General features: G+C 37.6%; 1 protein-coding gene and 1 long non-coding RNA gene across 5 annotated transcripts in view; one reads left to right on the forward strand and one right to left on the reverse strand.

Moving 5' to 3' along the window:
• On the forward strand, nt 1-3,449 carry LOC149619105 (uncharacterized). 3 transcript variants are annotated; one of them, XR_016375404.1, is made up of 3 exons: nt 1-2,011; nt 2,092-3,053; nt 3,153-3,449. It is a non-coding gene; the product is annotated as an uncharacterized LOC149619105 (long non-coding RNA). The 3 variants fall into 3 exon arrangements; XR_016375405.1 differs by lacking the exon at nt 3,153-3,449 and having other exon boundaries at nt 1-1,152; nt 1,206-2,011; nt 2,092-2,227; XR_016375406.1 differs by lacking the exon at nt 3,153-3,449 and having other exon boundaries at nt 1-1,152; nt 1,276-2,011; nt 2,092-2,227.
• Nucleotides 2,111-24,860, reverse strand: part of LOC149619106 (Fanconi anemia group D2 protein-like) — a 25,928-nt gene continuing 3,178 nt past the window's right edge. For both annotated transcript variants that reach the window (XM_089855090.1, XM_089855089.1), the window contains 30 exons: nt 20,502-20,574; nt 20,296-20,420; nt 18,768-18,960; nt 18,605-18,690; nt 18,062-18,167; nt 17,351-17,386; nt 17,150-17,290; nt 16,230-16,376; nt 15,488-15,619; nt 15,314-15,421; nt 14,695-14,744; nt 14,236-14,551; nt 13,482-13,558; nt 12,162-12,302; nt 10,906-11,134; nt 10,741-10,849; nt 10,542-10,671; nt 9,876-9,972; nt 8,666-8,724; nt 7,261-7,336; nt 7,081-7,197; nt 6,889-7,020; nt 5,605-5,843; nt 4,604-4,957; nt 4,377-4,545; nt 4,279-4,317; nt 4,053-4,202; nt 3,831-3,980; nt 2,847-2,909; nt 2,111-2,256 (listed from right to left, as the gene is read on the reverse strand). In XM_089855090.1, the coding sequence (XP_089711216.1) occupies nt 2,185-2,256; nt 2,847-2,909; nt 3,831-3,980; nt 4,053-4,202; nt 4,279-4,317; nt 4,377-4,545; nt 4,604-4,957; nt 5,605-5,843; nt 6,889-7,020; nt 7,081-7,197; nt 7,261-7,336; nt 8,666-8,724; nt 9,876-9,972; nt 10,542-10,671; nt 10,741-10,849; nt 10,906-11,134; nt 12,162-12,302; nt 13,482-13,558; nt 14,236-14,551; nt 14,695-14,744; nt 15,314-15,421; nt 15,488-15,619; nt 16,230-16,376; nt 17,150-17,290; nt 17,351-17,386; nt 18,062-18,167; nt 18,605-18,690; nt 18,768-18,960; nt 20,296-20,420; nt 20,502-20,574 (3,916 nt within the window). In that variant the 3' untranslated portion in view covers nt 2,111-2,184. The remainder of the gene's footprint in view (nt 2,257-2,846; nt 2,910-3,830; nt 3,981-4,052; nt 4,203-4,278; nt 4,318-4,376; nt 4,546-4,603; nt 4,958-5,604; nt 5,844-6,888; nt 7,021-7,080; nt 7,198-7,260; nt 7,337-8,665; nt 8,725-9,875; nt 9,973-10,541; nt 10,672-10,740; nt 10,850-10,905; nt 11,135-12,161; nt 12,303-13,481; nt 13,559-14,235; nt 14,552-14,694; nt 14,745-15,313; nt 15,422-15,487; nt 15,620-16,229; nt 16,377-17,149; nt 17,291-17,350; nt 17,387-18,061; nt 18,168-18,604; nt 18,691-18,767; nt 18,961-20,295; nt 20,421-20,501; nt 20,575-24,860) is intronic.

Here is a 24,860-nt window from a genome sequence, read left to right on the forward strand (position 1 = left end):
CCCTGGTAAATTACCGTGTAAATTACCATGGTAATTTACCGATTTAGAACCCTAACTAAAACCAACAGTGAGCGCGCGCAAAATATGAAAAAATTTCGAAAAATAGGAAAATATAGGAAAATTGTCTAAATTATAGGAACTAATAGGAAGGTATCGAAAAAATAGGAAAAATTATAAAATATAGGAATTGTGGTCACCCTGTTAGCTTAGATGGTATAAGGTCTACGCCGGTAGCCTTGTTTGGATCAAGTTTTCTTAGGTAGTGAAAGACCGATTCCTCAGTTATGTTATAGAATGAAAAACACTCATTACTGACTTTTTTAACTGGTGTGACAGGAGTAGGGTTCTAAATCGGTAAATTACCAAGGTAATTTACACGGTAATTTACCACGGTAACTGTAATTTACGATTTTCTCGGGTAAATTACGAAAACGGTAATTACCCTGGTAATTACCGTGGTAATTTACGCTGGTAAATTACCACGATGGTAATTTACCACCGAATTTTCATTTCTTTCACTTGGAAAACGGTCTAAAAGCTCCATATTTTGCTCTACCCGTGCAAGCACACATTTCTTCCCATGAGACATGAGTAAGTCATAAAAGGTCGATCGGCAAGCGTGGGAAAAATTTGATTAAGGAAATGAAATTCGATTTTCTCGTCTATTCTTGTTGTCGAGTTCGTTTACGTCAGCTGGAAAGCTGTAGTTGTTAGAAATTTCTAGAGATGGGCCAATACCAATATCGGTACCGAAATTTGACTAAACCGATATATCGGTATCGGTTTAAACTGGTTTCGGCCCTTCTCTAGAATTTTGTTCTAAATCGTGAAATAGCAATAATTCGCAAAATTGGTAAGAAGAAGCAAGTAGATGTTGCTGTTCAAAAGTATTTGGAGCTGCAAACATCAAAACTCTGTGTTTAAATAATTTACGATACTATGCTATAAAAATAATAGCTGTGTTCAAGTGATATTTTTCATTACTTAGCTTATAAACGATCAACATAATTTAATTTTTGAATTTCGTAAATTACGGTGTAATTTACCATTTTCCAAAATTACCGTAATTTTCGAACCCTAGACAGGAGTAAGCCGTGTCGTTGTAGGTATTGTGGTGAAAAATGCATTAAATTCAGAGGCGATATCCTTCGGGTTCGTAATTGTTTGTCCTTTTTTCCGAATTCCATCAATATTTCTCAGTTTAGTTTTTAGGAAGGGTTAAACTGAGAAATATTGATGGAATTCGGAAAAAAGGAAAGATAACGCCCCTTTCAGCATTGTTGAAAGAGCGGGATTTCGGGACTTGTGCAAAAATCTGAACCAGGACAGCAGGCCAATGTCTCGTAGAACCATAGTAAGACACGTGGATGCAACAGCCCTGAAGCTCGAACCTCCATTGGAGATTGAACACCAAATGTAGCTATTAACTTTGTTTAATTGATGAAAATGAGTTACCGGAAGACTGGACGTTAATAAGGAAAGCTCTAAAGGTATAGATAGTTTACACACATGGAGGATTCATACCATTTACACCAGAAGGCCACGCTCCCTGGAGGACAAAGTAGATGGGCTTTTGTTCTCCAGGTAGCCTGGCTTCCTGGTGTAGAAGGTACGAATCCTCCATGTATGCAAACTATAGAGAGCTTTCATTTGGAGGAGGAGCTGAGCCTAGTGACATAATTTACGCTGCCATATTGGTGGGTTTAAAGCAGGAATGAAGCTGAGACCACCCAATATGGCTACCAGAACAGAGGTTAGACTTGAGAGGGTGTGACGCACTACTATCCCCATCAGTTTCAACCATAGCCCACTTAATCACGCGCTCAACGACCACAAGGCTAAAGCTGTTAACGCTTTAACGTGAGCATGGATCGAGTGGGCTATGTTTCAACATAGGAGGTGCAAATATGAATTAAAAAAAGTGATTGACAGTACCTTTTTTCACTTCTAACTTGAAGAAGAAATATTTTTAAAACTGCAATCTCTATCCGCAATAAAGATCATAAAATTGGTAATCATATTTTAATACTAAATGAACTGTAAAGTCTTGTATTCTAATAATTGGTCGCCTTTTTAAAACCAATCATCAAGTTTAAAGACAAGTGAAAAATATCCTACTATATAGAATTTATTTCTATCTGCTTGAAAAAGAATACAGTTACATATTTGAAAATAATTTTCATCTCAGTAAGTATCGCTCAAATCCGCAGTATCGCTCAAATCTGCAGTATCACTGTCACCACCTTTATCAACATCCTGTGAAAACAAATTAAACTCTTAAAATTTAGCTTAGCAGACTTAAGCTTATTATGTTGTTCTCGCTATAAGTCAGATTATGCCTCATTACCTTTATACCTGATAAGCGCCACCCACCTGTAGCAGTAACTTTGAGAACTACTCTAATTGACAAGCCAATACAGTACTTAGTTCTCAAAGTCACCTCTACGGGTAGTTGGCGCAGGGATAGATTTAATTTTAGAAGTAGGAATGGAGAACGGAACGGTTAGTATATACTTCAGTTATTCCGACTCATAGCCCAGTATAGAGCGCCTCCCTCCAACACGTAACGAAAATTTTAAATTATTTTATTGGCTCACTTAAACTAAGTTTTGATAATAACGCTGACAGGGACGGCGAAAAATACGTAATTCCTTTTTACCTCTGTCGCTATGACCCAGCCGCCTCTTTTTTCATACCCCTCCGTCCCGTGGAAAGGGGGTCCGGGACTTTGACGCGCGCCCAGATTACTCTGTTCTCCATTCCTACTACTAAAATTAAATCTATCCCTGGTATTAGGCTACTAACTGACTTATCCGGAGGCAAAAAAATCAAGTTTCAACAATTACCATATCACTTGTGTTTGACATCTCAGTTTCTTCCTCGTTTTCTGATTCTATTATTTCTTCACCCTGTAACATTACGTAACGTAAAGAACTATTGAATGCTAAAATCTCTTTACAGAAACTTGAAAGTAATAATAATAATAATAATAATAATAATCTAAGCTTTGTCTACGAAGGGATTTCCACACTAAGCCGGTGGCTTGTTTACAGGTGGGTCCCTTTACATTGCATAGAGGGGTGGTGGCTAGCCCCTATGCCACAGCTAACCTACAGCGCCCTATACTAACTATTACCGTTTACCTCTGCAAGTTTTGATGGAAAGGAGAAACCCGGTTAGACCGCGGAGGAAAACTCCTTTAACAAGCGGGGAGAGAACTTGCAAACTCTACGCAGAAGGAATTGGCCTTATTCCTGATCAGCGCCACCGAGGCGTAGCGGCGACTTTTGGAACTATAATAATACGGTAGCCAATGAGAGGTGGCGCTGGAGTCGATGGACTCTGATGGAGATCTGTTATTTTCTATGTTTTGATTATTACCGCTTCAACTTGAAAAAACATGTTTTAACTAATTATTATTAACCTAATAATCTCCAAATAGACCAAAATCGAATGAAAACTTACTCCGAAGTCTTATTTCATAATATTAGACAGAATAAGAAAGGTGAAATCAACTTTTCATACTTTTGAAACCATATCGTTTGTTAAGCCTTGGCTATTCACGTGATTCAGAAAGATCAACAAAACAGAAAATAACAGATCTCCATCAGAGTCCATCGACTCCAGCGCCACCTGTAATTGGCTACCGTATTATTATAGTTCCAAAAGTCGCCGCTACGCCTCTGTGGCGCTGATCAGGAATAAGGCCGATATTTCCCAGATTTTCCCCCGGTGCCACAGTCCGGAATCCCACCCGGGATCCTCTTGCTGCGAGGCGAAAGCGCTAACCACTACGCCATGTACCCCATATAATTTTAAAATTTTCTTACTTTTAACGTTTTATTTTTTAATACTCCAATCCAAAAGGCGTCTTTACAATTATTGGCGATAAGCATGGCTTTAACTTCGCAAATAATCATATCGAAATATTTCTTTAGCGTTGGAACATGTTTTGAAAGAGTAGCGTCTTGAGAAACTTGCTAAAACAATAAAATATTAATATTTAGCAAAAATTTATCAAAACTTGATTAATAAAATTAATAAAATGTTACCTTGGTGTGATAACAACAATTTTGCAAAACTCTCGTACTTTGTTGAAGAACTTTTAAGAAATCTATAACGTTATCACTCTGTTCTTTGAAAACTCCTTTCAAAAAAGGCATGCAGTAACGGAGAAATAGTTCCAGATATTTTTTCGAGTGCTACGTAAGTAAGGTCGTGAATATTTTAACATAATTACAACTTGACGTAATATAATTAAAATTAGCATTAACTTACAATAAAACAGGCTTTTAAATTGCTTTTAGCATCAAAAATCTGGAAAAACGTGTATTTTTTTTTTAATGTTAAAACTCCTCGAGTTTTCCTTGAGTTACCTTTAAAAGTGTGACTAGTTCTCTGAGAACTAAAGCCGATTTATTCCATTTTTCCAGAATTTCGGCACCCGAATCAGTGTTATCATTATTGGCTTTGTAATGTTCAATTTCTTGAACGTATTTGACCAAGTATTTCATAATACACGAATAATAAGCTGGAAACGACGCTCTGCCAATAAAAAATAAAATTAACGACGACACATGGCAAAATTCCTGTCAATAATTACTTATTTAGAGTTGGGAAGGTTTCCACTCTGGCGTTCTTGTCATCCAAATTCGTTAACTCTTTAATTGGATTATTAATTAGGAAATCGAGGCACTTGAGAACATCTCGACTAAAAGTCAAGTATGCTTCGAGAATTTTCTCAATTTTGGCGTTAACTTTGGGTTGTTTAACATCGAGGTCGGTTGTCGATTTCCAATGATTTTGTAAAAACATCTCGGCCATATCTGATACCTTGGTTTTAAGGTCTTCATCGAAACTATGCTTTGTGACTGTCTCCAGTAAATCGAGAAGCGCTACAGCGCTGTCGAGACTCGGTAAATTGCACTCAAATTTCGATAAATAACTAAAACAGGCCCTTGAAACCGCATTAAGCTTGTACATTAGTTACGATGCATTTGTAACATTAAAGCAAGTAGTCCACTTAGCCTTGCGAAACCGTATCATTACCGTTTTAAGTCCGTAAATCATCCGAAAGAGGGCGCCCATTACCTAAGTCCGAAAGCATCGTTTAAGAAACGTTATCAGATGGCGTTCTGTTCGTATTTGGATACGTGACGTTACGTTAACGATACAGTTTCACAAGGCTTAGTGGACTACTTGCTTAACAAGGCTTACGTTTACTTAAGGCTCTTTCAGACGATCCAACTTTTTGACTCAGCTTGATGGGTCAAAAAGTTGTATCAACTTGCTTGCCCAACTTTTGAAGGGAAAAGTGAAATAAATCCTTCATATTCACGCGACTAAACTTTTACCGTCAAATTGAACTTTTTAAGCGCCACCTACCTTGGCACTTACGAAATAACCCGCGAAAAAGGCTTTTTTGTAATTCATTTTGATTGGCTGGAGAAATGAAATTAAAAAGTTGAGTCACCAAAAATTGGATCACTGATCGAATTTTTCCTAGCCAACTTTTTTGGTGACTCAACTCATCCAGCGTTGATTCAACTCGAGTTGACCCATCAAGCTGAGTCAAAAAGTTGGATCGTCTGAAAGAGCCTTTACTTGGTTTTTTGAAGGGAAGAGGCGTTAGGGTTAGGATTAATAGTTAATCTGGATCCAATTTTAAACATGGCTTCTTGGAGCAATTCCATATTATCAACATCACAAAACCCATCCCACAATAAAATGGTCTTTAAAATATTGAAAAGGTAAATCATGCAGCGGGAGATGGTTATCGTTTCTTCCGAATCGAGACCAGTGTCGCCATCTTCAACAGAAACATTGTTCTTTTCCTTCAACAACTTGACAAGGATATAATGGGAAATTAAAATAAATTGATCAATTTAAGCATGGATTAACTAACACTAGGGATTGTTCGTTCCCCCTAAAAGATTAATTAAGTATGCATGTTCCAAACGCCCCCTAGCCGCAGCTACTTTCCCTAACAGGAAGTTATAAGAAAATTGGACCAAATGTTACGTGTCCTATGACGTCAAAAATAGAAATCCCGGCTAAAATTGGGTGGGCGCCGCCATCTTTAAAATCCGTAAAAACGATTTATTTTGCCGAGAGATGGCGCTATATCTACATCCGTTTTGGTCCAATAAATTGGGGAAATGAAGAGGGGAATCAAGGAATAATTCGGAACATGTAGTTGGCGACAGTATTACATGGCAGGGTTCATAAAACTTTTGGAAAACTAATTTCAATGAGATTTCCAGGTTTTTCCCCATATACTTCCCTGAGTTTTCCAGGTTTTTCCCGTATATGGAGTATCCTATGGAGCAAATGTTAACGAAGAAGGGGGGGGGCAAATAGGACTACTACATAATCAATGGACATCCCCTTATCTCTAATAGAACCAGAGTTATGGGCCTCCAAAGTTAGTGTAATGCTATTCCTATAGAGGGGGGTATGTTTTTGAACATTTTGCTGAATTACTTGGCCCCTGTTTGTCGTAGCCCTAAGTTTTTAGTATGGTTGGATGGGGGACAAATAGGACTATAACATACTCAAAGGACATCCCCGCATCTCTAGTAGAACCAGAGTTATGGGCCTCCAAAGTTTAGTGTAATGTTAATCCTATGGAGGGCGGTATGTTTATGGACATTTTGCTTAATTTCTCGGCCCCTGTTTGACGCAAATTTCCCTGATTTCCCTGAATTTTACTAAAAATTATAAATTTCCCTGAATTTTCCCTGAGGTTTTTGTCAACTATTTATTTCCCTGATTATTCCAGGTTTTCCCTGTTTTCCAGGTTTGTATGAACCCTGCATGGGAAACCCAGTTAGTGAACAATCCCTAGCGTTAGTTATTAATCAATTTAAGCGTAATGTCGGTGCGCACCTCAAAATAGCTGTTACAATTCTCCAAAAGGCTACAAAACGCCGGCAACATATTAACCATACAAGTGGCGACATCTACTGCCGAATAAAGCTCCAGGTTTGAAAAACCACTATCTCTACACGAGTTAACAGTCTAAAAAATCGCCTAAATTAAATAAGTAACTAATTGAGATTGTTAACTTACTAACCATACCTTCAGCGCTGATAATCGCTTGGTAGCGTTTTGGGGCAAAATATGTTTAAGTTTCTTGTATAAATCATCCAAAAGAAATTCCAATTGCGCCGCTTCAAGTTTGCAATCTTTTTCGTCCTATAGATGAGTTTATTTAAGTGGCCGTAATTTTGGCGGTAACGTTTTTAAAGATACGCCTACCTCAATGACGTCAGTATCGAGTGACGGTATTTTTAGATTGCATTCGAGTAAAACAAACGTAGTTAAATCTAATTCCCTTTAAAGTAAATTGCACCACACTTAACTTAACTTAAAGCAAAGGGCGGCTCTATTGGTGCCCTTAAAGATGGCTTTTCTACAACACAGTGGCTAACTTGGTAAAGGCTAGTTAAGCCAAAGGCAGGAACCAATGGGACCTAGTGCATTAGGTCTGATTGGTTAATGCCTTTGGCAAGACAAAATTCGTGTCCAGAATAGAATTTTTTCCGTTTTCCGTGGAGTCCGTTCCGTTCCGCCGGATTAAAACAAAATCGGAAGGAACTCTAGGCTTTAGTTTCAAATACGTGCAGTAGGCTGTAAGCAATTTCACACTTATTTAAAACTAAGGCCTAGAGGTCCGTGCACTCGAGCTAAAAAAACTCGCGGATATTTTAAATCCTGAAGTTTTTCATCTCTTGTCAGCACGCACAAAGCTAGGTTACATAGAGACGTAGCAATGCGCATGCTGACAACTGATGTTGTAACAGAGTATATACAGAATAAGCTGTCGTTCGAGATAGGGAGTTGCCTATCCTATAGCGTGAAAACAAATTTCCTCAAGGAATTGAAACGGATCGGACAAAGATCTTTTGTTCTCTCTAGAGAGCTGCACCGAACGGAATTTTTTCCGTTTTCCGCGGATTCCGTTCCGTTCCGCCGGCTTAAATCAACATTGGAAGGAAGGAAGAAAGATATATATTACGGAAACGGAAGAGCTAATGAACGATTTTGTGGAAACGGAAGAGCTAATGAACGATTTTGTGGAAACGAAAGAGCTAATAAACGATTTTATGGAAACGTAACGGAAAAAGAAAAAAAAAAGGAATTGAAACGGATCAGACACAGATATTTTGTTCTCTGCAGCTCTCTAGTCCAGAAGAATAGCCAGAATGCTAGGGGTGATAATGGAGCCGCCTGTTGCTTTAGAGGTTAGGTTCAAACAACATAACATATGCCTTAAATGAACCCCCATTTTTCTAAAAAATGGAAGGGAAAATAGGCCTATTACAAAAAAAAACTTTTATTTAAAAGTAATTACTAATTATTTGGTCTTAATAGCGCCGACTACTGCCTCGCGATGTTTAGAGGTGCCTGCAAGCCAGAACTGGCACGGAATTGATTCAACCAATCCAGTAGGGGTAAGGAGTTCTGTCTAGCAGAGGCCACTAAACATGGCGAGGCAGCTAGTGGTCAGCATTTTTAAGACTAATTAAATGCTAATTATTTTGTAGTGAAAGATCATTAATTTTTTCTTAATATTCTCCATTATATGTTTAGAAAAAGGCCCTTATAAGTTATAATGTGTAGAACCTAGATCTTCCGCTTTAATATGTAATTAGTTTCTTACCGAAAAAATGGTCTGTAAATCGCCAAGTCTACTTCCCCATTTGTTAGTAATTGTTTATCCTAGAATAAAAATTATTATTTTGCAATTTTAAGGTCGAGCTAAAGCCAACTTGGGAAGGGGGGGAGGGGTTTTTCATATGCCTTTAGTTTCTGCTCATTTCCAAGCAAGTGTTTCAATTAGAAAATTTCAAGACTTTACAAACCGAAAGACAACATTTCAAAGATTACAACAAAATTGTGAAAAACTTTTATTTTTGAAATTACATTAAGTTAAATGACATTAAATTTAAAGTTACTAATTCCAATATATCTTGTCTTTCCGTCGTTTAAATTGCATAAAATTTTGCATACACGCGCATTTACACCTACGCTAGTCGTTAATCGAGACACTTTTGGAAAATGTCAATTATTTAACTAATTAAGTCGCTAATTAAATTAATTTATTCGCTTAATTAGTTTCATAATTGACATTTTGCAAAAGTGTCTCGATTAACCACTAGCGTAGGTGTAAATGCGCGTGTATGCAAAATTTTATGCAATTTAAACGATGGAAAGACAAGATATATTGGAATTAGTAACTTTAAATTTAATGTCATTTAACTTAATGTAATTTCAAAAATAAAAGTTTTTCACAATTTTGTTGTAATCTTTGAAATGTTGTCTTTCGGTTTGTAAAGTCTTGAAATTTTCTAATTGAAACACTTGCTTGGAAATGAGCAGAAACTAAAGGCATATGTAAAACCCCTCCCCCCCTTCCCAAGTTGGCTTTAGCTCGACCTTAAAGCAAAGGGCGGCTCCGTTGATGCCCCTGAAAGATGTCTTTTCTGCTACACGTTGGCTAAGCTTGGCAAAGGCTAGTTAAACCAAAGGCAGGAACCAATGGGACCTAGTGCATTAGGTCTGATTGGTTCCTGCCTTTGGCAAGGTAAAATTCGTGTCCAGAAGATTAGCCAGCATGCTAGGGGTGATAATGGAGCCGCCTGTTACTTTAAAGCAATGTGACTTTCCTTAGGAACTCCAGTTTTGGCTTGGCGAAGGCATTTGTGGGCGGGATTCATAAATGCAAGCATAAATCCCACCCACAAGCCTTTGAAAAGTTAAAAGCGGAGTTCAGGAGGAAAGTCAACTGGACCCGTTCTTTGCTTTAAGGTTAAAGGCAGTATAAATCCTTAAATTGCAATCAGAAAAAAATAAATATCCTAAGGTTTTACCGGTGCATAAGCGGGTGTTGCTATTGCTGTCGGCGCCATAGTAGCGCTTGGTGTTGAGATTGAGTCTTCGTCTTCGTCTAGGGCTCTCTTACGCCCTCTAGAAATTTATTAAGAAACATTAGTACAACTGGAGCCTCCGGGATGAACTAGGCCCATGCGTGTGGCGAAGCGAGAATATTTTTTTAACTAATTTAGTTCGCCGTGTTTTCCCGTTTGGGGGCGCTGATACGACCGAAAAATAAACAAAGTTCAACCCCGTGACCCTGTCGACTGCTTAAGTATTTGGGCCAAGGTCGCGGATTGTAAGTATACGTTTTTATAACTCTTACTGAATTATTTTAATTGAAATAATTTATTTTGTTGTCATCAATACAATCTAACCGAAAGATTCAATAAAAAGTGAATAGCCCCAAAAACATTTACGTTAATTTTAGGATGAAACTTTTCTCTATCATAAAAATTTTATGACTGACCCCTAAAATATCAACGATAATTTAAGGAAGACCCCCGTCACAACGGTAATATAAGCGCCATCTATGGTGAAAATATTTTTCCTAACAAACTGGATATTTCCCCACATAAAATTTGACATGCATGGGCCTAGTTCATTTCGGAGGCTCCGGTACAATGCCATCTAGGGATGGCAACCGGAAACAAGTTACGTACAGTTTGCCTTTCTTGGTCTTAGCTGCGGCTGGTTTTTTAGGGACGGCGGGAACAGGGTCAGCTGTGTTAGAAAAAGCCTTCTCATCGTTCAAATCAAAATTAGCTCTTGGTGGTTTAAATTCCGGATTATCTGTTATTTAATTAATTCAATTAACAGTATTTACACGCTGTTGAAATTATAGTTTATCACGTGACTCACGAGCTAAAAATAATTTAAGTTTCTCTTGAAGTTCGATAATATTTCGGATTCTTCGAATGACGTTTGCTCGATTCTCATCGTTCTTAATTGGCGCAAACGCGTTAATCACCTTTAAATATTTAAATTAATACGTGCGGAATTCGATTACAATAATTAGTGGCGTACTTCTCGAAACCAATTAAGGCAATGGAATGTAGCTGTGCATAATAAATTTTTCTTTTCACTCGAAAGGCACTTGTAATCGGTTTCGTCTTTTACAAAAGTGTTTGGTAATGTAACGCCACAAACTAAAAGCGCGTCTATCTCTTCCAAACTCCCGTTATCTCGAAAATGTACGCACATACGCAATAGACGAAAAAGTGACGCTAGTGTCAACGCGGATGATTGAAGTTTGCTGTACAAAGAAGTTAAGCTAATTTATAAATGGGCAATTCCACTATTAAAAATAGGGTTAACAGGGAGCCCACTCTTAAATTTAAATTCCTTATAGGAAAAATAGGAATTTTTTTCCGGAATTGGCCTTATTCCTGATGAACGCCACCGAGGCGTAGCGGCGTCTTTTGGAACTATAATAATACGGTAGCCAATTAGAGGTGGCGGTGGAGTCGATGGACTCTGATGGAGATCTGTTATTTTCTATGTTTTGTTGATCTTTCTGAATCACGTGAATAGCCAAGGCTTAACAAGCGATATGGTTTCAAAAGTATTAAAAGTTGATTTCACCTTTCTTATTCTGTCTAATGTTATGAAATAAGACTTTCGGAGTAAGTTTTCATTCGATTTTGGTCTATTTGGAGATTATTAGGTTAATAATAATTAGTTAAAACATGTTTTTTCAAGTTGAAGCGGTAATAATCAAAACATAGAAAATAACAGATCTCCATCAGAGTACATCGACTCCAGCGCCACCTGTAATTGGCTACCGTATTATTATAGTTCCAAAAGTCGTCGCTACGCCTCGGTGCCGTTCATCAGGAATAAGGCCAATTATAGGATTTTATAGGAGAAAAAATGTGTTTTTATAGGAAAATATAGGACTAAAAACCCTCATATATAATACAATTTTGGGGCTTAAACTATGTAGAAAAATCTCAAAAAATAACAAATTGGATTTTACTTTGAAATTAAACTCAGAAGAACGTAATTAAAATATAATATAATATAATATATAAAAAATCCTAAGCGAGCCTTTGAAGCAATTTCGGTGTCTATTCAAATGTGATCTCAATAAAAAAAAAGCAAAATTTTGATAAATTTGATGCTAAACTATACAAAAACTTCGACTAAATCAAAAATATAGGATATTATAGGACCTTTCATGAAATTATAGGATAATATAGGACTGGTTCAAAAATATAGGAATTTATAGGAATTATAGGACTGGTGGGCTCCCTGGACCGTTAAACTTTTGAGGTTTTTACGATAATTTTTCGCCTAGACTCGATTGAACTTCGCCTCTGTTTAACATTTCATCTTTTATGGTTAGCGCAGCGAGATTTACGACAATGCTTTCCTCGTTCAATTCCTCCAGAGCGTAGAATGTGTCAATCTCCGTACCATGACTATTTTTTTTTTCGTACAAAACATGAAGTATATTGTACATGTAATACCTTACTTATGGTTGGATTGTTGTACAGTGTGTCTCAAAAAGACTGGAAGCAAGAACGGATTCAAGCTAATAAGAACATTGCGCAAGAAATATTCTGTCCCCATCGAGGGGTCGGACGTTCGGCATTTTAGTGTACGGGATTTTGAGATTTCAAGATTTTGACCAAGATTTTGAGATTTTCCCCAGATTTTGAGATTCTGACTGAGATTTTAGAAATCTTGAAATCTAGTCCAAGATTTTAATAGATGCAAAACGTGTATTGTAAGCGTGGGATTTTCAGATTTTGATATTTTAGGGTAAGATTTCGGGGTTTTACGTTAAGATTTCGGGATTTCTAGATTTTGACGTGAGATTTTGGGATTTTTAGATTTTAAGGTAGGGATTTCGGGATTTTCAGATTTTAAGGTAGGGATTTCGGGATTTTCAGATTTTAAGGTAGGGATTTCGGGATTTTCAGATTTTGACGTGAGATTTTGGGATTTTTAGATTTTGACGTGAGATTTCGGGATTTTGAGATTTCAAGGGTAAGATTTCGGGATTTCGAGAGAGATTTTAATAGATTTCAAACGAACTGTACGGGATTTTGACAAACGTCCAACCCCTCGGTCCCCATCCTAGCATACATGGTATAGTTTCCTAACAATTCATCCAGGGAAATACAGTGAGTTCCTAAAATATTTGTGTGAAACACCAATGCCTACCATAGGTGAGGCAAAAGAAGAGCCCTTTACCAGCAGGTTGTGCTGTATGCTATTGAACACGTGACATATTAGCAGACGAATTTTCTCTACAAACCTTGCGAGATTGGTACCAGAGTAACCAGAGGCTAAAGCTACTGCCCTATGTTCTTATTAGCTAGAATCCGTTCTTGCTGGTGGTAATGTAGTATCATGGTGGGTTCTAGTGGTTTGAGTTGAAAGTATTCTATAACATTTTACCCTAAGGGCCACAGTCTACAAATTACAATTTAATGAAGGGGTCATCCATAAAACACTCCAATCATAACTTGAAAACGGTGATATGGATAGAAAAATTTCATAGAACATGGACTCAAAATAGCCAATAGAGCCCACTGTACTACGGTTCCACCGCACCCTTTTTGAAACGCTCAGTATTGATATTTTTTTCGCACCAATCTTTTAAATCATTTGTGTAATCCACAACATTATTATTTTCAAATGTAGAGGCTATGGTACTATCAACCCAATCCTAAAGTAATAAATTTCTAGATATTAACTTAAATAACCGGCACAGGGTTCGTACGAAATTTTTACATTGAAAATCCCTGACTTTTCCAGGCTATCCCTGACCAAATTTTGGCATTATCCCTGACCATTTTAAGGTGTTTACCAGAGCCCACTTCATAATTACACCTGTCTCATATTTAGCATTGCTCGAAGCATGGTTTGATATACCAAACGAAATCCCTGACATATCCCAGACTTTTTAGGAAAAACCTTTAAATCCCTGACATATCCCTGACTTTTTAGGAAAAACCTTTAAATCCCTGACATATCCCTGACTTTTTAGGAAAAACCTTTAAATCCCTGACATATCCCTGACTTTTTAGGAAAAACCTTTAAATCCCTGACATATCCCTGACTTTTTAGGAAAAACCTTTAAATCCCTGACTTTTTAGGAAAAACCTTTAAATCCCTGACATATCCCTGACTTTTTAGGAAAAACCTTTAAATCCCTGACATATCCCTGACTTTTTAGGAAAAACCTTTAAATCCCTGACATATCCCTGACTTTTTAGGAAAAACCTTTAAATCCCTGACTTATCCCTGACTTTTTCCCCTAATTTTCATATCCCTGACTTATGCAGGTTATCCAGGTTCCGTACGAACCCTGCAGCAATAAGCTTCTGAGTTTATCATACGTACCTCGATAGCCTCGGAAAGATCGCCCATTTGAATGGCTCGGGCGATTTCATCCCAAAAAAGTCCTTGGACTTCGCTATGCAGTTTGCTTTTTCGAACTATGATGCTAAAAAGCGATATGGATTTCTTAGAAAGATTGTCACCACTGGGGTGGTTAGATGGCGTTGTGTTGGAGACCACTTTGGAAAGTCGCCTCGACGATGTTAAATTATTCAGCGATAAGTTTGAGACATTGGTCACTGAAGTGTCAATATTTTCTTGGCAATCACTCATTTGTTTCGCGGCCATTAAACATCCAATAACTCCAATTTTTTGATAACTAATATGTTAATTTAATTTTAATTAAGGATTAGAGCAAGTATAGAGTAATGGCACCTCCCTGCCTTTGGCTACGTTAGGTTCTATGAGAGATTAACATGTAGTGCCATTACTCTATATTAAAACCCCGATAAGTTTACGTACTTTATATCGGCATTAACCAATTGTTTCGTGATTAGAATATGAATATCACCCTAACAAAATTAAAACTGAATTTAAATTTGGTCCATTGTACGTGACGTCACACTTAAGTATCACTAGAGAAGCTGATAGTCATAAAATTGGCCTTATTCCTGATCAACGCCACCGAGGCGTAGCGGCGACTTTTGGAACTATAATAATACGGTAGCCAATTACAGGTGGCGGTGGAGTCGATGGACTCTGATGGAGATCTGTTATTTTCTATGTTTTGTTGATCTTTCTGAATCATTTGAATAGCCAAGGCTTAACAAGCGATATGGTTTCAAAAGTATTAAAAGTTGATTTCACCTTTCTTATTCTGTCTAATATTATGAAATAAGACTTCGGAGTAAGTTTTCATTCGATTTTGGTCTATTTGGAGATTATTAGGTTAATAATAATTAGTTAACAACATGTTTTTTGAAGTTGAAGCGGTAATAATCAAAACATAGAAAATAACAGATCTCCATCAGAGTCCATCGACTCCAGCGCCACCTGTAATTGGCTACCGTATTATTATAGTTCCAAAAGTCGTCGCTACGCCTCGGTGGCGTTCATCAGGAATAAGGCCAATTAACTTTACCTGATTGAGCGCTCCCTGGGGACCGCCGTGAAAAGCAATTCGCATAATCACAAAATAAACCTTTCGAATTTGAATCAAGCTAAACTTGTCAATTTTATAAAGCAAATACTATTTAAGGGAAAAATATAAGTAATTAAACTTGATTATAAATCTAATCTAAACTAATTAACATACGTTGAATATATTTGAGAAATCAGCTAAGGCAACCGCGTCTTTCTTAGCTAAACAGCACAACGTTTCCAGACCAGCAATTTGAGAAAGAACGCTTCCGTAACTTAGGAAATTGATTAAGTAGTTGATGATTTCCTATTATAATTGAGAATTTAATTACGTATATTAATTAAATTAAATTAATTATTGCCAAAAGTGGATGAGAGGAAAAGTATGAAAATGGCCAAAAGCAATCGCGAGTCATCAGAGTTTCGCCGTAGTTGACCGTTTTATTGGCGTAGCTATACTGGGCCTGTTCACTCCTTTAAAATAGGTTTTGTGTTAATTCGCGGTTACGCGGTTACCGTCGTCTGCTATTGTGTATGCTAGAATTTCCTCGATTTGTGTTTGTAGTCAGGACAGAGTAGCTGGTAATGTTTTAAAAGGTATTTGAAGGTATAATATGGATTTAAGTAAGGTTATCGAAGCAATAGAAGAGCGCATAAAACTAGATGCGTTTAAAACAAATCTCGGTAATTTAGCTATTGCGCGAGCAGCTTGCGTCGTGATACGCGTGATCGAGTGGGCTATGGTTAAACCAAGGAGCATAAATGTCTGAACTACTTTCAGTCGCGAGTTTGCAAGTCCATCAGTCACTAGTAAACTAAATAGTTATTGGCGAAACTTTGATGTCCGCGTTTTTTAACACAGGCTCTATGGCCATTGTCATACTTTCCCTCTCATCCACATTTGTTATTGCTTATACCCTTCTATGGGCTTTTTCCATATGGGTTCCCATAGATGTAAATGCATTTAGATAAATGCAAGTTCCAAAGTTGGTTAAAGTAATATCCATGCTTCGTAGAAAATCGTTGGCGACGTTTAAGACTATCATTAACTTATCTTTTAAAACCTGAGATAGATTAATTAATAATTAAATAAGTAGTTAGTAATTCAAACCATGACTTAATTCGGAGCCTCCGAGATGATCTAGGCCCGTGGCTATCACGAAGCGATTATTTTTTTTTTAACTAATTTAGTTCGCCGTGTTTTCTCACTTGGGGGCGCTTTTAGTATCGTAAAATAAAAGTAAGTTCGGCCTCGTGACCCCGTCGACTGCTACAATATTAGGGCAAGGCTTAGACGTAGAGCTGTGAGGCCGAGGTCGCGGATAGTAAGAAAATGTTTTAGAAAATTTCCAAAGACTTTTAGACCTATTAAACAATCATACCAAAGAAGTAAAGGATAAAAAAGCTAAGGTTAAAAAAATGAAAGGTTACGAAGGAGTAAAACAATCCTCTTATGGTATTATAAAACAGTGAATTAGCAACTTCAAGAAGTTTTGTTTAACTAAAAAAACAACTATGTTAAAATCCCATAATTAATTTTGTTGTCCACACAATCTAACCGAAAGATTCAATAAAAAATAAATAAACCCTAAAACCATAGCGTTAATTTAAGGGTGAAACCTATCTCTTTCATAAAATTTTTATAATTGACCCCTAAAACATCAACGATAATTTATGGAAGACCCCCTTCGCAACTGTAATAAAAGCGCCATCTAGTACACATATTGGGTGAAAATATTTCCTCTACGAAACTGGATATTTCCCCATATAAAAATCGACACGCACGGGCCTAGATCATCTCGGAGGCTCCGCTTAGTTAAATTTAAAACATTCTAACAGTATGATGTCTTTTGAATGTTTTCTCGATAAGTTTTGGCGTAAAATGTCCGCTTTTAACTTTACTCTTGAAAATACTTTCAACGTATTTCATGCAGTTATTTTGGGGATATAATCCAATCAAAATCAAGATATCTAAAGTCTTGATTAAAAATTTGTTTTAATTAAACTCAAATAATTTTAAACACAATTAATATTTTACCCGATGATCAGATGCATTTTTAACTTTTTCAATTGCCTAAAAATTTAATGAAACGTTATTATAACACAATTAGGGTGTACCAAAAAAGGTGTTAAGGACAGCGGTACATGCATTTTGCCTATTAAGGGATCTATGCGAGGGGGTAGACACTTTGGATCTCTGTGTACACCTGAGTTCTAAAGAGTTCAGCTTTGACAGTGCATTGAGTTCAAAGCCTTCGGAACTCAGAGTTCAGCTTTGACAGTACATTGAGTTCAAGACACATTGTACACCTGAGTTTTCAAGTGTCTATACCCCCTCGGATCTATGACATTGAGTAAATGAAAGATTATGCTAATTTAAATGAGGGGCAAAATGCCATGCAACTAGTACTGCGCGAGTACTCGATAAGTACTCGACTCGATACTCGATTGAGTACTCGATAAGTACTCGACTCGATACTCGATTGAGTACTCGATAAGTACTCGACTCGATACTCGATTGAGTACTCGATAAGTACTCGACTCGATACTCGATTGAGTACTCGATAAGTACTCGACTCGATACTCGATAAGATACTTTCTGAAACTCGAAAAAGTTTCGAGTATCAAACCAAGGCTCGATAAATACTCGAACCTGCTTTTGGAAGGCCTTTAACCTCGTAAGTCCCGTATTAGTATGGACATTAATTTCAGTCACAAGTCTATTACAAGGTTCTCATAAAATACGTACTTTGATCCAAGCTTTCCAAATATTTTTATCTCTGACAGAATGTTCCAGAATTACTTCCAAAACTAAGAGATCAATATTTCTCTTTACATCGTCCCCTACAGATGAACTATTACAAAGAAAAAGAAAAAAATTCTAAAACGTTAACAATTTAATACTGAAATAAAAACAGAAGTGAGATGAGACTAGAAGTGAAGGGCCAGTCTAGCATTGATAGTAGATCCTGGCACTAGTGAACAAATTTGAGGATTTTATGCCGCTTCAATCGCGCCTACGCTAGAGAGAAAAAAATTGGTCGAGTTCCAAAAACATTTCCTACCCCCTTCCCCTCAACCTAAAGCCGCGGATCACGGACGCCGGTGCTTGAATCTAGTTCGGTCGTCTACCACCGCGAGCGTCTCACGTTTTGGAGGGGAAATTCTGAAACCGCCACCAGAGGGCCAACCGTTGGTGTGTTATCAAGAATATTCACTTTCGCCGAGTGAAGAATTTGGTTAGCTCAGTACTTCTAGTCCCTTATCCTACTTCTGATAAAAACTATCTCACGTTTGCTCTTGACTGCGTAACGGTGTCAAAGATGTTTCAGGAATTAGTGGTCCCAAATCAATTGTGGCGCGTAGTTTAGTCGCAGTCTGGTACGTGTAATTTTTTCGTACGATTAAATAAAAATTTTATATTCGATTTTTTTCAGAATTCATTACGTATTTACCAAAAATGCCTCAACGCCATCAACGTCTTCGAGTAAAAAATTAAGAATAATGGGCAAATCGTTAGGATGAGCGGCTCGTACCGAAGTTAACACATTTTGCTTAACTTCTTTGAAAGAATCCATTCTAATATTCATGTTTGTTAATGTATCTACGATGGCAGCGCTCAATTCGTATTTTTTACTCAGCAAATTGCTAATATTAATGGATTAAATTAATAACTGATTTAAAATGGACTCCACAGAAGACACGGGTGGTTGTGTAATTATCAGGGGTGTGCGGGTACCCGGAAATCTCGGGTACTCGTCTTCGGGTCTGGCCCGATACCCTAAACATATTTTTTAGGACCCGAACGGGTACCCGAGTCCCAATTTTAAGCCTTTGCCAATACCCGCAGAGTCTGAAAAAATCCCCACGGGTCCAGTTAATGACGTAACCGCGTATGTTTCATAATTAAATAATTTAAGAAGTAACAAGTAATTAATTAATATTGTTTAATAATGGGCTAATGGCTCAGCTTTGAAATCTAGCTTTAATTGGAGTGTATGGAAAAACAAAGACTCGAATTGGACCCGAAGGCAAATTTTGGGAATTTTGCAAGACCCGAAGACCCGACGGGTAATAGAGCTATTTCAGAAGCCTTAGTGTGACGTCACCCATGCTATTTGCCCATAGAACCAAAGCGGTACCAAACATGGCCGCCGATTGCCAAAGCTAAGCCCGTGACGTTTTATCTAGGCACTGACGTCACAACTGAGATAGCTCTATTGAAAATTGGACCCGATACCCGCGGGTAAAATTTTCTATTACCCGAAGTTTACCCGACACCCAAAAATCTGGACCCGCACAGCCCTGGTAATTATTATTTGAAATACGTCAGAGGCACGTGATCGAGAAAAGGCGTACGTAGTTCGAAATTCGAATAAACTTAGTTCGTTTTACTTAGAAAACTAGCACTTCATGGACTGGGTGCTGCAATGTCACGAAAAAATACATAGGTGTCCAGTCCCACAACATTCGCGGTATTTTGATTTCGGCGTCACGTAATGCATCTGAGGTACTTACAATAATTTTTACCAACATGCCTTCATTGCAGTTCCTCTAAAGGGACAATAAAACCATGGATAAAGAATGCGCGTGCGGAAATTTGTTTTCACGCTACAGGATCGGCAACTCCCTATCTCGAACGACAGCTTATTCTGTATATACTCTGTTACAACATCGGTTGTCAGCACGCGCAAACCTAAGTCTCTATGTAACGTAGCTTTGTACGTGCTGACAAGAGACAAAAAACTTCAGGATATTCAGGATTTAAAATCGTTCAAAATATCCTGAAGTTTTTTGTCTCTTGACAGCACGCGCAAGGCTAGATTACGTAGAAACCTAGGTTTGCGCGTGCTGACAACCGATGTTGTAACAGAGTATATACAGAATAAGCTGTCGTTCGAGATAGGGAGTTGCCTATCCTATAGCGTGAAAACAAATTTCCTCACGCGCATTCTTTATCCATGATAAAACTTTAAAAAGTACCAGAGTTTTTTAGCTAGTTCATCGTGATACGAAAAACTTAACATTTCAGGAATGGCGGTAATCAAATCTTTTTGAAGGGTTAAAGGAAGGACAGTTAAAATTTCCATCATTTTCTTTGAAACCATCTAATTAATTTATTAATTTATTTATTTATTAATATGAGAAAAAACTTCATTAAGGAAAAATAAATTCAAGGAAAAACGAACTTCGTCGTCTATAATTTTGTTCCACCGAAATTGACAAAGTATTAAGCCGGGTATTGATTTTGTCACTTCGTTACTAAAGTTTAGAAAAAGTGGTTAACGAAAAAGCAATGTTTGATATATCAAGGAATGGTTCGTTCATAAAAATGTTTCGCGACTAACGATCACTAGTAGTTTTTTAAAGTTAGTGATATGGCTGAAATTGAACTATTAATAATTGTTTTCAATTTAAAATTGAAAATGTGTTTGACATGGATAACACCGTTATCCCCTGTCTTTAAACTTCACTGTCGTGCTCGGCTAGAACCAAGAAGCGATATCTAGTTTACTAGGGAGAAGGTATAAGATGCCTTTGTATTCGCGCGCCATAGTCCCAGTCCCCCGTTCAAAATATAAGGTGGGACGTAAAAGCAGGCCGGGCTATTTCGCCTCCCCTCAGTCGGAAAATACGTAATGAAATGAGTTTATTAAGGCCTTGGCCAAGAACTTTAATAAAAAAAATGGGCCACTGGCCACTTAAATTAGGTAACCTTGGAAAGATTTTAATTAATTTAGTGGTCACAAGGCCTGTAGATCCCCAAGCATTTAATTTTTAAACTGGCCCAGCAAATTTTTTTAAGTGATCATTTATCTAGGGCCACTGCCTTAGCACTATACTAAACCAAGAAGCGATATCTAGTTTACTAGGGAGAAGGTATAAGATGCCTAAGTATTCGCGCGCCATAGTCCCAGTCCCCCGTTCAACATATAAGGTGGGACGTAAAAGCAGGCCGGGCTATTTCGCCTCTTCTCAGTCGGAAAATACGTAATTTGTTTTCAAGAACCAATGAGATGCTGGTTGTAATTTAGAGGCGGGGATTAACTCCGGACCTACGTTTGGACTGGAGATAAAGCCTGAAATGTGGCGAATTTAGACCTTCTCCCTAGTAAACTCGATTTCGCTTCTTGACAAAATTTTGCTGTTTAGTATAAGCTTGTCCTACATTCTGAGAAATAAGGATTTTTTTCAACTGGCTATATATCCAGTAGAGCCCAAACATACTAATTAAATAAATTAGACATTTCCAGTCAAAAAAGTTAATCTTGGAACATTTTTAATTAATTAAGTGGCCAGAAGGAAAGTAGACCCCAAACATCTAATTTAATTTTAAGTTGACATTTGTCCAGGGAGAGCAACTGCCTTATTTCTTGGCAGCTGTTTTCCTAGGAACCTCGCAAATCAGAATTCAGAAGGATGCCACGGCTAATATAGGCTTGAAGAGACGTATAGCACTCCCTCTTGCTTAGCGGAAAAGCACCATACACTTGCCATAAGGGGTCATTCGTATTTACGAGGCCACCCTCGATAGTGGGAATTTTTTTAGTAGTAAAAATAGTAGTAATTTTCCTACAACCAAAAATCTAGACCGATGACGGAGAAAAGACTATGGATAACTATATTTTGACTAATCACGGGTTCGTATGGTTTTACTGTTTATATAATTTATGATTATAATAATGATTATTATTTGACCAGTACCGCATTTAACCTAATCTTCTCTACAATATTTCCAAAAAAAAAAAAATCCCTTTGGATTCTAAATGCGCTCAAAATAAATATAAATTATGTAACAAAAGCAACGTCCCCACATCTTGGCTTGACATGAAGCAGGTGTCTATAGTCGGCCTACAGTGAGACCAATCCAGTGTCTAACCAACTCTATCTATTTTAATATTTCCATTCAATTTTATCTCTTTTGTAGTTTAATTTTGCATGTTTATTCTCTACTGGCCTCTCAAGTAGGTCACTACCGACGCCTACTTGAGAGGCATGAAATTTTAAAAACAAGCTTTTCATCCGCATCACTTAAACTTAACCAAGCCTAACCTGGTCTAATTTCGTTTGAACGTTAAGGACTAGAGGTGTGCGGTTAACCATTTCAATCGAATATTTCAATATGGTATTCGATAAGCCCATTTTCGCTACATCGAATACCGAACCTAACTATTTGGTTAAAGTTCGACTACCATAAATTTAGGTCCTTGGCACTAGAGAGACCCACCTTATTTAAAAAAAAAAAAAACATCATCCCAATTTTGTTTGTGTCCCATCAAAAACTACCAGCAAGTGCCTAGGAAAATTTAAAGAAATACTTGTGCCACCAACAAGGAGAGGTTTTTCGAAATTAAGGAGCTTCTAAATGTTTTTCTCCTTGCTTTGTATTAACTATTCGCGAATATTAGGGTTACTACCCGATTAATCGCGAATAGTTAAGCCTAGTATTCGCGAGTATTAGGGTTGACCATTCGCGAATACTAGTCTTAACTATTCGCGAGTATCGTTGACCATTCGCGAATTCTAGGCTTAACTATTCGCGAGTATTAGGGTTGACCATTCGCGAATACTAGTCTTAACTATTCGCGAGTATCGTTGACCATTCGCGAATACTAGGCTTAACTATTCGCGAGTATAAGGGTTGACCATTCGCGAATACTAGGCTTAACTATTCGCGAGTATAAGGGTTGACCATTCGCGAATACTAGGCTTAACTATTCGCGAGTATAAGGGTTGACCATTCGCGAATACTAGGCTTAACTATTCGCGAGTATTAGGGTCGACCATTCGCGAATACTAGGCTTAACTATTCGCGAGTATAAGGGTTGACCATTCGCGAATACTAGGCTTAACTATTCGCGAGTATTAGGGTTGACCATTCGCGAATACTAGGCTTAACTATTCGCGAGTATTAGGGTTGACCATTCGCGAATACTAGGCTTAACTATTCGCGAGTATTAGGGTTGACCATTCGCGAATACTAGGCTTAACTATTCGCGAGTATTAGGGTTGACTATTCGCGAATACTAGGCTTAACTATTCGCGATTAATCGGTTAGTAAAAAATTTACCAAGGCCTAACTATTCGGTATTTGATAAGGAAAATATTTTGGTATTCGGTAACCGGTTCGATACCCAAAAAAGTGGTATTCTCGCACCCCAAGTAAGGACATATCTGAACTGGCCTCGCAATTAGGTCTCTTAGGACCCCTAGTTAAAAGGCCAATGTATTGCTCCAACATTTTGTTTTGCATGTTCATTCTGTACAGGCCTCACAAGTAGGCGTTGGTAGTGGTCTACTAGTCTTGAAAGGCCCAACATGTAATTTAAAAAAAAAAAAAGCTTCTCATCCGCATCGCTTAAACCTAACCTGGTCTAATCTCGTTTGAACATATCTGTACTGGCCTTGCAATTAGGTCTCTTGGGACCCCTAGTTAAAAGGCCAAAGCATTACTCCCCATTTCGTTTTTACTGTTTATTAACGAAAGGCTAAGTATGCGCTGGTAGAAAGAGAGTAAAATAGCAATATTTCGGAAAACGCGGCAATTTATGAGGCTGATCATAACAAAAACAGGGGCCTATTACCTATTGTTAGTCGGCACAATAGAGCTATTTCAGAGGGGGTAATGGCTACGTCACCAATGCTATTTGCCCATAGAGAAAACCCTCATAAAATGACCGCCCTACACTCAAAGGCAGGCCCAATTTTCGTAGCAGACGAAATTTTTCCCCCACTGAAATAGCTCTATAGACAAATTCAGAAATGAAGAGGAACTTCCAGGGGCAGGGATAAGATCGTTATGGGAGGATCTGTTACAGGGTTCATACAACTTTTGGAAAACATATTTCCCTGAGATTTCCAGGTTTTCCCCCCATATACTTCCCTGAATTTTCCAGGTTTGACCCGTATATGGAGTATCCTATGGAGCTAATGTTAACGAAGGAGGGGGGGGGCAAATATGACTATAACATAGTCAAAGGACATCCCCGTATCTCTAATATAACCACAGTTACGAGCCTCCAAAGTTTAGTGTAATGTTAATCCTATGGAGGGTATGTTTATGGACATTTTGCTTAATTACTCGGCCCCTGTTTGACGCAAATTTCCCTGATTTCCCGGAATTTTACTAAAAATTCGAAATTTCCCTGAGGTTTTTGTCAAATATTTATTTCCCTGATTTTCCCGGTTTTCCAGGTTTGTATGAACCCTGTGTTAAAAGGTGGCGCTACCGTAGTTAAAAAAAAATAAACAATAAAAATATGGCTGATGGCTGCAACATTTTGATGGTTGAGGTATTTTTAGTCATTTAGTGATATTACGTTAACATATCTGTTATTTCAATCAACTAATTATCATTAAGTCAGTTAATTTTTAATATTAGTAACGTATGCTTCATGACAATCATAAAAATATAGTTTAAATTGATGTGAATAAAGCAATTTCAAAGTTGGAGTGCTAAGCCTTAGTCAAAATGAGTCCCAGATCCGTTTTTGATTTAGATTTGTAAAAGTCTATAATAGACCTAAAAATAAAATAAACAAGCTGGC

Source organism: Phalangium opilio, unplaced genomic scaffold (genome assembly GCF_054372755.1).
Source record: "Phalangium opilio isolate 3A_F unplaced genomic scaffold, DU_Popi_V2 ptg000209l_1, whole genome shotgun sequence".
Taxonomy (NCBI): domain Eukaryota; kingdom Metazoa; phylum Arthropoda; class Arachnida; order Opiliones; family Phalangiidae; genus Phalangium; species Phalangium opilio.